This window comes from Cryptomeria japonica, chromosome 5, assembly GCF_030272615.1.
Source record: "Cryptomeria japonica chromosome 5, Sugi_1.0, whole genome shotgun sequence".
In the NCBI taxonomy this organism is placed as follows: Eukaryota; Viridiplantae; Streptophyta; class Pinopsida; order Cupressales; family Cupressaceae; genus Cryptomeria; species Cryptomeria japonica.
The window spans coordinates 606,552,596-606,566,784 of NC_081409.1; the positions used below are offsets into that span (position 1 = coordinate 606,552,596).

Here is a 14,189-nt window from a genome sequence, read left to right on the forward strand (position 1 = left end):
CTCATTCTAGTTATGCATCCTCAAATAAATTACACTACAATTTTCGTAAGGAATATTGCAAAAGTTGGTGTACTTTCAAAACAAGATAATATAACATTATATCAAAATGTTGCATTTTCAAAACAAGATAATATAGCATTATGTCAAAATGTTCCTAACTAACATGTGTGAATCACATAAGACAAAAACAAAATTGTCCCTCCATTCTTTGACAGGAACTTCGCTGCTTTGCTTTGCAGCATTTGTTAACAATTTGAATTTGCTAATATTTTTAACTTTTATTTTTGTACTTGGAGAAAAAAAGGATTTCATTAGTGGCTAAAGTTTTGGGACAGAGCTTCATCTCTTAATTATTTTGACGCCTATTTAATCGCAGCTTTTTAGTAGTGTAGGCCCATTTACTCACCAGTCCACTTTATCAATAAAGCAGTCTGGGAGTAAGGAGGAGGGTACATTATTTATTGTGCTGCCAAGTTTCTTTTTCTCTGTTTTGAGGCCTTGTCTTTTAACTGTTTCTGATCTTTTGTCGTGTCCTTGGATTGGACAACCCAATTTTTGCTACTTTTCTACTCTATGCTGGCGTTTTTTTCTAAATTGGGCTTAATTAAAGGCACTAAAGATTGTACATTCACCATTCCCCTGTAAACCCTCCTCTGCACCCTTCTCTCTCCCACTTTCCCATAACGTTATGAAAAATCACCCAACCAAAATAACAGTCAGTCAATTAAAAGACCACAATACGTCATAAATTAAATATTAACAGTTTAATATTGCTGTCTTGTGATGGAATTAAACAACTTCCCCTGTTATTAGGGTTCTCTCAAAGACCTCTTTCAGGCCTGCAATGTAACAAGGGGAGTGATGATTCCAACAATTTTTACATTAATATATATTTGCAATTATTACATTCGATTTATTACAATCAGATGGGACATTAAGATTGCCAACAGAAACCCATGACACAATTACCCAATCCCCTGCAGAGCAAACCTAAAAAGTACCACACAAAATTACAAAATATCAGTCAAAACGAAAATCCTCACAAGCGAAATAGAGCTCGATGACTAATGAAATTCTCTCTCTCTATTTAGCCAGAGATTTCAATAGATTTAACTTCAGGCTTAGGTTGAGGCTGCTTCGGCACTGTCACAGTGAGAACTCCATTTTCCATGCCGGCTTTAACCTCTTCCACCTTCGCATTTTCAGGGAGCCTGAAACGCCTCAGGAATTTACCTCGCGAGCGTTCAATACGATGATATTTCTCGTTCTTCTTCTCCTCTTCTTTGCTGCGTTCTCCACTTATCTGAAGAATTCGGCCGTCTTCCACCTCAATTTTTACCTCTTCTTTCTTCAGACCTGAAAGAAAGTACACAAATTGCATATTAATCTCTCTCCAAACAAACAGAAATTTTCAAAAAGAAAAACAGAGAATCATTTTTGAGAATCAAGAATTAACAATTACCAGGAAGGTCGGCCTTGAAAATGTGTGCATCAGGGGTTTCCTTCCAATCGATTTGTGTATTTGCTACAGCCGCTGCATCCCTTGCAAAATCTGCCGAGGGCGCTGCTATATTCTTGAAGATTGAGGAATCAAAAACCTGAAAAGGATCCCACACATCCAGTGAAAATGGATCGTACACAGTGGAAGATCTCCTGCCCCAAAGACTTGGAATAATAGACATTTGTTAAAACTTCACAATGGAAGCTCTGCAAATCAAAGTTTTCGCTTAGAATGTTCCGATGTTTAGCCAAATCCAGATTGCGCATATATATAATCCTAAATGGTTGCAGTCGGAAGAAGACAGTGGCAGAGGTAGAGTATTTCTAGATGTTTCCGAAGCTACCAGAGTCTTCTAGCGGTTATGGCAACTGCTGCACTTTAGCCGTGAGATCATTTTATTTTATTCTAGAGCATTCCAGCGGCATATAGAATTAGACACTCGGCAGCGTATATTAAAAAGCTAACATTCATGTCCCCAATTCCCAAAAAGCTAACGTTCATGTCCCTATTCTAATGCTTTTCCATTTATGACAATTCCTATTTATTTTGAAAATGCCTTTTTATATTATATTATTATTCTTTTGGTCAACTTTGACTCTTTACTTTTTTTTCATTCTTTTATAAATCAATTTTTTATATATATTTTATTTTATTTATGTTTCATTAATATCTTTTTTAACACATTTTTCTCATTCATTAGTTCAAGACTTTTATAAATTTATTTTTTATTATTTTAAGGTCTAGCATTCCCCATCTTAGATTATTTTTACAATGTGCAAAATTGAACATTTAAGGAATAGATCTAGCTCAAAAAATTTAATTTTAAAGAGAAAATTGTTATTCCTTTTCTTTTTTATTTGTCATTGGAAGCCAATTTGGTTCATGTTTTTGTGACCATTAGTTATGTCTCAATAGACATTTTCTTGAACATAAATTAATCATCTCAAAATCATTATATCATTGCATTGAAGAGAAATCATTCTCCAAACAATTTACTCACATCTAAAATAGTCACATACCTATTTGTTATCTTTGATATTGTGTGATAACTATGGTGTTGGTATAATTAAGGGGTCAATTGAAGAGAATATGACCATTATAGCATGACAATATACCCTAGGTATTTTTCAATAATATCAATCCTTGTGCACAAGCAAATATGAAAGAGGAGAGAAACAAAGTAAAAAACATATAGTCTACCATATTAATTATGAGATTTATAATATAGGTCTAGGCCTTAGATAATTTATATGAAGCTCAAGTTCAATCTTGTATATTGTGGATTTGACATAAAATTTCCTATTTGGTATAGATCCTTGTTAGTGAGCATGATAAGTATTATTTTAGTACCTCGAGCCATCTACCTAGAGCACTATCGAACTAAATGTTGTTTAAACAATAATTTTATTGACTGCTTGAACAAGCCAAAGACATGGCACACTACACATTATCATTCACAACTAGTGTGGTGTCGACAATGCACAATCACACACATACAAGACAACATCACCCTTACTCCAAGAAAGGTGAAACAAATAAAATACTTAACTCTACCTTGGCACAAGACACCAAGGCTTTCACATAAAATGAGGCATAAAACATAAACAAGATTCCCAAAAACATTAGAATATCCTTCCAACATCTATACTAGACCACCTTAAAAACCTATTGGTTCAACAATAGATTAAAAAATGGCCAAAAAATTTATCTTCTCTTAGAGGTCACTCTTTTAGCCCCACTACCCCAACAAGGTAATTGACTTCATCTTGTTTTGACACTCTATGAGGGTATTAGAGTCCTTCCAACTCTAATAGAAAATTTGATATTTCAACATGGCATTAGAGTTGTCCCTCTAATACCGAACAAGATGGTATCATTTTTTTCTAAACTTTGATACCTGACAAGATGATACCAAAGTTTCCCTAGCTTTGATACTTTACAAGATGGTTAGGAGTTGGACCAACTTTAATAACTAACAAAAATATGATTAGACTTGGCCCAACTTCAATATCGAAAATTGGTTGCATTGGAGTTGCACCAACTTTGATGTCCTAGTTAAAAACAAATAAAATATTAGAGTTGGCCCACTAATAATATCGTGAATTAAAATTGGCTAGTATCAAAGTCAGCCCCATTTGATACCCTAACTAACAAATGGGTGGTATTAAATTCAACACATTTTTAACCCTAACAATAAAATTTAGTAGTAGTGTTGGCCCAAGTTTGATAGTCCAACAAAAAAGGGTAGTATCAGAGTTGGCCCAACTTCAATATCCCAACAATAAGGATGCTATCGAAGTTGTCTCAACTCTAATATCTTTAAAACTCAAAATGCTATTGGAGTTAACACAACTCAAGTAACAAAAAATGCACAATGACATAGATAACTAGAAAACTTATGTTTTACTTAAGACGTTTCCTTAATTTATGAGCTATCACATATAAAATAATTTGAGGTAAAATTTTAATGGATTGTGGAAACCAACTTAACCACATTAGATTCATCTAGAGGACATGAATCCCAAAAACAAGCTAAAAATTCATAATAGAACCCAAGCACTAAGGAAAGAAATTGAAATACCCATAATCATAAATGTAAGATTAAATAATTTAATCCAAACAAACATAATTATCATCATTTGAACATTAAAAACATGCGAACTCCATCAAAACATATGGTGTGTTGGTAAATTTGTTAAACAATGGGTAAGCGTAGAAAGATGGGACACTAAAAAAGTAATTAATTTATTAATTATGCCAATCCCTATTCTTTCTCAATATTAATTAAATATAATTAATATTGTCACTATAGTCTAGTGATTGATTTATTTAAATCAATCTACCTTTATTCTTCTAAAATCCCTAAAATTAATTCTCTCTGAATTCCTCCTTTTAATTAGTTAATCTCAACTAATTAATTGATCCAAGTGATTCCTACAAATCACCTCTTCCTAATACATCATTAACCTAATGAATTCTTCTAGAAGCACCCCTAATCTCACTTATCATTATTCTTGTAATTTTGAATTCCCTCCACTCATTCCCTCTCCTAGTCAAATCTTCCTACAAATCCCATTTGTCCTAATCCCACATAATCATTCTTCTAATTTATCCTCTAATGAGTTGCTAGTGGCTAATCCTCATGATTAGCTTCAAAGTCAACTCCTTATCCCCTCACTCACCCACCTTCCTTAAATGCTCTTTTCGTAGGTGAATGTGAGATTTTCAAAATCTCACATTCCTCTAGGTATCCATTCACCCAAGGAATTTTTAATTCCTCTCTATTCCTCCAATCCTTGTGAGCATTCTTTAAAGGAACTTTTAATTCCTTCTCCTCATCACTCAAGGAATATTTTATTCCTTTCTCTTCCCTAGGTTCATTGGGAAGCCTTCCAAATGAACCTTGAGGAGCGTGGAGACAAGAAATTCCTTTAAGGCATATCTCTTGGACTCCACACTTGTCTTGTCATCTCCCCTTGGGCCATGTGTGGGCTTACATGTTATCCTGACCCTCCATCTTGGATCAATCCTAGCCCTTCATTTCCTCCTATCTTCTCCTATAAATTGGAGACTCCACTCCTTCATTTGACATCTCCAAGTTATCCAAGTTCATGCTATCAATTTGAGCCTATAAAATCATCCTAGTATCCAAACTCTAGCCAAATTTTTATTCACCTATCACTTAGCTAATTTCCCATCCATTCCATCTCACCATCCAATATCTTGCACATAATCTTGGAGAGCCAACTACACTGAACAAAGGAGCACATCCAATCAAGTTGAAAACAAGGGTGCAAGTTCAACCTCCTCAAGCTTAATCCGAAGGAAAAGGAGAAGATACAAGGTATAATGGTCTTTTAATGTTTTAATGTTTTATTGTTCATTTCATTGCATTTGATCATTATATCCTCTTTCCATCTTTCCCCCTCTTCATTTTGGCACATTCGTTGGGACCCACGTCCCTAAATTCAACCCTTTTTTGGAGTTTTCTGTAACTTTTTGGTCGCAGGTATTGAATAGCGCAAGCGACTACAAATTGGCGCAAGTGCTTCAGGTTCAACGCGAGTGACAGGCAGTTTGGTGCTTTTGCACGTGCTTTAGCATGTAAGATTCAAATTCAAATTTTTAACCCGTCTGTTTTGCAGGTCTGCACATCACCGCGAGCGCTGTGGGATCAACGCGTCCACCCATGATATCATCCTATTTAGTTTCAGCATTTTCCCTCTTCCTTTTTCTGATTTTATTTTATAGTCGATAACCTAAAAACACTAAAAAAGCAAAAAGATTTAAAAGACTAAAAAATTAGTTAGTTTTTTGTCTAAATATCCTTTTTTAAAGTTTTGCTTCAGCGTGAGCGTCCTGCGAGTAGTGCAGGTGCTCTGCAAATATTCCCGCTCATTTTCAAATTTTTGAATTTCAAATCTCTATTCTATTTTTTTTTACTAACCCGTTTCAGCGCGAGAGCACGTGTTTTAGTACGACCGGGAACAGAACATGGAGATTGCTCAGGTATATTCTGCATTTTTATTTTTCTGTGCTTTTTTGTATTTTTCTGGTTTTTTTTTTGCCCCACTTTAGTGCATACACAGGTGTTTCAATGCATGTGCATGCACTTCGACGCGGGTGCTTGTAGAACAATGCAAGTGTTGTTTCTGCAAACCTTTGCTTTCTAATTGGATTTTGTGAGTTTTTGTAGGTTTTTCTGTCCAAGGCATTACCCGAGACTGCTAACCTGTGTTTTTTGCAGGATGTTGGCCCAAGAATCCGCTTGTCAAAGATTTTGTTGATTAAACTTTAAAAAATACTAACATGTTTTATTTATAGGTTGCCAAGGAGATACATGCAAATTTTGTGTCTTTATTTTTTTTATCTTAGGCACCTAGATTTAATTAGGGGATAAAAAGAACATCTTTTTGAAGTGTTTGAGAAAAGTGTGAAAGTAGGAGAGTATGCTCTTGTCTTTCTAGACAACCAGAAATCCAGACCTTTGGCTCTTTTCTAGCTTGTTGTGTGCTCTCCCTTAGTGGGTCTGCCCTCTCGATTTTTTTAAGGCATTGGTCAGAGGGGAACGACCCAAGTGAGTACAACCAGACCTGGGCATTTCGACTCACTATAATAAATAGGCCTCTTGAGATGAAAGTTTCGAAGGACGGAGCTATTTGAGAGTTCACTCTCATATTGGGCATTTTGTAGGGCCTTTAGGTCTCAATCATGCTTGCGTGACTACATCCTGCTTGGTACTTTGTAGGGCTATAGGCCTCAAACGCGCTTGCACGACTACAAGGAGTAGTGTTCGAATGGAAATCCTTATTAAGAACTCTAGGATTAGAGACCACCTGGTTCACCTCCGAAAGGTGGATAATCTTTGTGCAAGGGAGATAGTAACTCCCCCAAGTGACTTACCATATCGTTCCCCCATTGGCATTTGGAGTCGCCTAATATGGCATTGGGAATCTATTGCGTGAGACCTAGTGACAATATTCTGATTAGCTATTGGGTGTGTATCTGAGTCAGCAAGCAAAGGTTTTCCTCCTCAGCCAATTTCTGAGGGTAGCTTTGTATGCTTGATGTGCTTATTTGAATTAATGGCCAATGTGTTTGCCTTGTCTTCTTGCCAAGAGTAGAATTAGTCTTATCCTAGTCATTATCATCAAAATTAGGTCTAGTCCATGTCATATTCAAGTCATACCCAAATCATATAATAGTCATACAAAATTTTTGAACCAAAATCAATCAAGTCCAAGTTATAACAAACTCAAGTCTTCCAAACAAGTCCAATACTACGTCAGAACTCCGTCTATCTCATGTTTCATAATCCCAAGTTGTATAAGCATCCCAAGAAGTCAATCTACCGACCAATCAAGAAGAAGAAGCTCATGCAAGCACAACTCGTTAGACATTGGAAGTTTTGGTACAACAATTGCAATCTCTTTCTTAAACATAGGACCTTTTTGCACCATTACCACGATTACATCCATGATCATAGCAACGAGTTTGATGTTAGTGATGAATTAAGAGTCATTGCCCTCCATCAAGGTTCAGGTTTATCTTTTAACACCAACTATTGTCATAATCAGGGTGGTCACATCCCTTCATACAACTTGCCTCCTGAACCAATCATCTATTGAGTCATGTTCATGCCAAGAATAATCTAGTCCTCAAATTTCTTCTAATCATCATTATCACCTCTCTTTGATCAATCATCCTCAATCTTTCCTAAGGAGTTAGCACATGAACCAATTCTCAATCAATAATATTCAATCAAATCAATCCTCAATCAACCATCTTCAATCAATCATCCTTTAATCCAACTAACCTCACATTAAGGTTTTATGCCTTGTGAAGTTTTATTTAGACCTCATCTTTAATCAATCAATCATTTGGCTTTCGTGCTTGAAGAAGAATCCTCTCCAAGTACCTTTGCCACATCCTTTGAGTCAATCAAGACTCTTATCTCATGTCTTTGTTTTTCTTAGGATCATTAGTCAATCCTTAGTAGAACAAAGACTTTGATCATTAGCCTAAGGTCTAAATTTTACCCAACTTGGTCATTACCTTGGTTGCGGTTTCATCAACATCCCCCACCTAAAATCCTCATTCAAGGACTAAGGTGCAATCTTAATCAAACATGTGTCCTAATCCATGGACTCTATCAATCAATCAAATCCAATTTCATCAAATCCAAAATCCAAGATCCCTGCTAAGTCCTTTCATCAAATCTTTTTCCTCTAATCAATATTTCTAAAGCTATTCTTGTATGGTCACAACTCGATCTCAAAAGAAAAAGATGGCCGAACAACAATATGGCATGTCAAACATTAGTGTCATATATCAAGACTCTACACAAGATCTTACACAAAGTGTGCGACCTAGCTTCCAAAATCAACCACAAGAAGACCCTAATATGGTTGATCAAGATGAACTCTCTCTGGAAGTGTGAACATTTATAGAAGACTCTTATAATCAAGAAATGATGGAGAAATTTATCCGACATAATCCTAGTGCTCTTCTAAAGACTCTTATTGAAAATGGACCTCGTCTTCCCCTCGATTTTGATAGATCCATTCTTGGTCAACAACCACAAGGAGACCTTACTCCTAGTCATATTGTCACACCCATTCTTCAACCTCAATCAATTACACCACCACCCATCATCCAACCCCAATCAATAGTGCCTACGACATTTGTCTCCGTGGTCTCCATTCCGCCTCCTTCCTTCTTAGCATCTATGCCAATATCCAATCTGATCTCGTCTATTCTCCAACATGCTTCTTTGTCATCTTCTTCTACCCGACCATAAGTTTATATTCTGCAATCCTCCATTCCTCTCAACAATATTGCTAACTTCATTCGAGCTTCGCTTCCTCCTATCACAATAATTTGCGAGTTGCAACCAATTGTCACTCAAGTCCCCATCACATCGGTCATCACATCTCACATCCCTACTTCCTCATCATATCAATACATTAGTGGTGGTGGTACACCTTCCATGACTCATCCAATTCTAGGGGAAAACACAATTCATCACTATCCAAAATCCACAACAAGACATCATTGAGGAAATTGAGGACATGAAAAACATTATCAAAAACATGAAGGAAGGGACTAACAAAAGAAAACCGTACTCCTTTGAGGAATTTTATCCTTGTCCTTATGACCTATCTATATCAGTTGCACCATACCCACTAGGGTTTGAGATGCCTAAGTTCGTGAAGTATGAGGGCAAGGGGACCCCCGAGACCATGTTCGTGAGTTTCACATTTTATGTGAAGAAGTCTCCTATAGTGACTTATACCTTTGAAGGATCTTCCCTAAGAGTCTCACGGGAGATTCTCTTACATAGTTCTCATCCTTACTTCGAGGTTCTATCACTTCCTTCTCAAACTTAGCAGAAAAGTTTGTGGCCCACTATGCCTACAACATTGTTAATGATGTTTCCGTGATGGACCTTTGTAACACAAAACAAAGGCCTGGAGAGACATTCACTAACTTATTGCAAAGATGGTGACATCTCATCAAGAAACTCCAATGGGGCATTCCAAGACAACACCAAATCGAATTATTTCAAATGAATTTGGTGCCTGAACTATCATGACCCTTGACATCTCAATGTATCAAATCTTTCCAAAAATTGACTGACAAGGGCCTAGCTCTTGAACGTGTCTTGTTAGAGGAAGAAACCTTAAAAAATTACCAAAAATCATGTCAAAATTCTTCCTCTTACCATAGTGATAAACCAAAAATTTGGTCCAAAAACAAAGAACATAATCAATGATGGTGTGACTGATGCAAATCGGGTCCAGACCGTGGCCGCTCCTCCAAATCTCACCATCACCAATCGCCAATTCAAAATCAAAATAATCAAAATCAATCTCAAAAGCCTCATAACAATGTCTTAGTTCAGGGGTGACCACCTCGATCTAACAACAGGACTCCAAGAGACTTCACTCCTCTTGTTGAGCTTATTGAGGTTGTATTCCAAAATCTTGTCCAAGAGGGCACGATAGTCTTTCCGATAACTCACCTGTTTGATTGTAATCAACCCAAACCTAGGTGGTACAATGCGAATGAGTATTGTGAATATCATCGTATCAATGGTCATGATACATGAAAGTGTATGAATCTGAAAATCTACATACAAGACCTAATTGATAAGGGTGATATTGAAGTAGCAACAACCAAACCTGGTAACAACAATGACAAACTTAAGATGTATTAGGAACCTTTCCCTAAACATGATAAAGGTAAAGGCTCATCATCTAACACTGTGAACTATTATTACAACAATCATATAACAGGCTTTGGCTTTTTAGTGGGTCGCATTGAGCCTGCAAATAACCATGTCAATGTCATAACTATCCAGGGAACTAACCCTCCTTCTTGCCAAAGTAGACTTAACCCTGTGAAGATAGTCATTCAAGATGCCACACCTTCTGCTTCCCACTCTCAGAATGACTGCAACATAACCACCCGCTGAGGTAGAGTCACTATCCAAGGAGTCCCTCCCCCACCAAACCCCCCCCCCCCCCCCATGTCCTCCACCCACCGATATGACCTCCTTGACCATCGTAGGAAGACCTCCACACAGGTCTCCATCCTAGAACTTCTCAAGACTTCTCCTATCCACAAGGAAATTTTGGAACAAGCCCTCCTTGAGTCTTGCATTCCCGATGATATCAATGCTACATAATTTCAATCTCCCATGGGAAACCTTGCCGCCCAGCAACACCTTGTGTTCACTTCCAATGACACTCCTACAGATGAAGACCATAATAAACCTTTGCACATTGAATCCCTCATCCAAAAGCACAAGGTTAAACGTATCTTGATAGACGGTGGATCTAGACTCAATCTGTGTACATATAAATTAATAAAATAATTGGGGCTTTCTGAGGACTTGGTAGACACATCAGGAAGAATCACAATAAAAGCATATGATGATGCAAAAAGAGTTTCTAAAGGAATGATCACCTTTCCTCTTCAAGTGGGCCCTATTACAATTGAGACCCCTTGCCAAGTCCTGGATCTTGATCTCCCTTATAACATCCTCCTCAAACAACCATGGATTCATTCCCTTCAAGCCATCCCTTCCACTTATCATCAATGTATCAAATTCCCCTTTAATGGAAGAGAGATCACTATCAAAGGTGATCCACAACCCTTTCAATATTGAAAGCTCTTAGAGGGGAAGCATCCATATAATTGCCCATTAAATAGACCCTCTCCAACTCCTCCATTTGACACATCAAATTTTTCCTCCACCTCATCCCAAGCAGATCCCAAAATCAAGATCTTGGATAATAGCTACGGAGAATACAAACTTGAGGTGTTTTATTAATAGGCAATCTCCCCGTGTCTCCCAAGTCATTTGGAAAACCAAAAGAAATAAAAGAAGATCAAAAACCTGTTATACAAAGCAAAGATACCACCTTTCAACAATGGGGTCCACTTGATGAGGAGAGTCTTGAGACAAATGTGTCTTCATGGTTGTATCGAGAAGAAGATGAAGACCCAGCAAAAATACCTAAGAAATTGTATCCAAAAGCATGAGCTATAGTAGAAAAGATGGGTTACAAAGGACACAACTTGGGACCAGAAGAAAAAGGAATAAAAGCACCAATAAATCCCATCTCATACAAGTATAACAGTGGCTTGGGTTATACTCCAGTGGCAAAGATCACTACAATGCTCTCATGAATCTCCTAACTATGCGCAATTTGGAAGATTGTAATAGACTTCATGGGATTCAGTTACATGAAAAAGGATACTTTGGTATTCAGGTCAATGTTGTTAGTCGCAAAAAAGATAATAAAAGAAAAACCATGATTCCCTAGTTGAAAACCTCTTCGAGGCACCTTTGGATGAAGAAAAAGTAAAAACAAAGGGCGTATTCGAAAGTGAAAACTTGGATCAGGCACTTGAGGATGAGGGAATTGACCTCCCTACCATTGTTCCTCCTCAGCAAGATAGGTCAACTTTACTAATAGAGGAAACAGACAATATCAATATGGGCACTGAAGACACTCCAAAGAACGTGCTCATTGCCAAGTCCCTCACAGATCAAGAGAGACACGACTTCAACAATTTTCTCACAGAAACAAAGATAAATTTTTCCTACTCATATGCTGACATGCCAGGCCTAGATATCGACTTGGTAGTTCACAATCTTGTTGTTCGTCCAAATGCAAAACCAATAAAGCAGAAGTTACACAAGATGCATCCACATATTGCACTCCTAGTCAAAGAAGAACTTCAAAAGATGTTGGATGCATAATTCATCAAACCAATATACTACCCTGAATGGGTATCCAACATTGTACCTATCGATAAAGTTGTTGGGGGCATCCGTATTTTTACTGATTTCTGAGATTTGAAGAAAGCTTTCCCTAAGGATGATTTCCACTCCCCAACATAAACATGATTGTAGACCTCACAACGGAACATGAGATGCTATCACTTATGGATGAACTTTTTGGATACAATCAGATCAGGATTGCAGGGGAAGATCAACACAAAACAAAATTCACAACACCATGGGTCACCTTTTGTTACCGAGCCATGCCTTTTGGTCTCAAGAACAACAGAGCTATATATCAACGTGCAATGACAATAATTTTTCATGACCTCTTGCACAAAATCATGGAGGACTATGTGGATGATCTTCTAGGAAAATCCAAGACAAGACATGAGCACATACCTATCTTAAGGAAAATTTTTGAAAGATTGGAAAAATACAAAGTACGCCTCAATCCTAAGAAATGTGTCTTTGGTGTCACATCGGGAAAACTGCTAGGTTTCATCATTTCCTGCAGAGGCATAGAGGTTGATCCTGCAAAGATGAAATCTATCTGGGAAATGCCTCCCCCAAAGACCCTTAGATAGTTGCGTAACCTCCAAGGAAAGCTCTAGTCTATTAGACGCTTCATCTCACAACTTGCAGACAAATGTCACCCATTTGCTCACTTATTATGTAAAGATACCAAATTCAAATGGGTTTGCCTATGTCAAAAGGCTTTTGAGAAGCTTAAGGAATATCTTGCATCGCCTCCGGTTCTCATGCCTCCTATTTGAGGAAAGCCACATCTTTTATACATATTTGCTACTACAGTGGCATTGGGGGTATTATTGGCATTGACAAAAAATCAAAGAAAGGAGCATGCTATACACTACATCAATCGCACACTAGTAGGATATGAGATCAATTATACCCCCATTGAAAGAGCATGCTTAGCACTTGTCTTTAGCACACAAAATATTCGACACTACATGCTTAACAACAAAACAAAATTGATACTCCCCCTGACAATGTGCTAACAGTCACCTCTACAGGGAGAACTATGGAGCGCAGTCAGATCCAAAATTCAAATTTGAGTGGCAGTTTTGGTTCAGCGTCGGGACAGCATGAGGTAGATGACTCAGAGATTCCTACAGATGGAGGGGGCTCAAATAGTAAGGATCCTAATGCTCCCTTGGATTTGGAGGACCCAGGGGGAGGACCAAGACCACGTGAAGAGCGCCTAGCAGATGAGAGCAGGAAAGGGCAGGTTCAAGCTTCAAAAACAAAAGATGGCAACTCGAAAGAAGCTCAAGGACAGCAAGCAACTAGTGGTTTAGAGAACACGGTGGAAGGAAAAGATCATTCGGAAAAGGTTCTTTCGTCGACCCCCGAGGATCTTAAGGGGGGACCCAATTTGAATGGACATATACGTAAGTGGTTCTCTCTGTTCGGGGTTAAACCCAAAGGTAAGTCCTCATCGCCTCCTGTTAAAAACACCTCGAATGTGTCTCAGGGAAAGTTTTCTATCACTATTCCAAACCAAATCATAGACCAAAACATTGCTAGAATGGAAAATACATTGATCGGTCATTTTTTGGGTTTAGACCTAATATAGAGATCGTTCGTGGATTTGTCAAAAGAAAATGGAATTTGAAAGGTTGAGTTGATGTGGTTGCAATGAACAAAGGTTGTCTATCCTTTGCTTTTTCTTGTGATGAGGATAGAAGAAACATTCTTTATAGTGGGTCATGGGCAATAGGCAAACACATCATGTACATCTAGAAGTGGTACCCTAACGTGGCAAAAGGAAAGAATTTTTTGGTCCAAGTCCCAGTGTGGGTTAAACTCCCTAGGCTTCCAATGGAATTTTGGGAGGAAGATGTTTTTGCAAGAATAGCCAATACCTTCAGG

General features: G+C 37.7%; 1 protein-coding gene across 1 annotated transcript; it reads right to left on the minus strand.

The window, feature by feature from the left end:
* Positions 1-859: 859 nt before the first annotated feature.
* LOC131055943 (17.8 kDa class I heat shock protein) lies at positions 860-1,815 on the minus strand. Its single transcript, XM_057990261.2, has 2 exons — positions 1,463-1,815; positions 860-1,356 (listed from the first exon to the last, which is right to left on the minus strand). Exons 1-2 carry the CDS (start codon positions 1,680-1,682, stop codon positions 1,088-1,090), a joined length of 489 nt encoding a protein of 162 aa, XP_057846244.2. The 5' UTR covers positions 1,683-1,815; the 3' UTR covers positions 860-1,087.
* Positions 1,816-14,189: the final 12,374 nt, after the last annotated feature.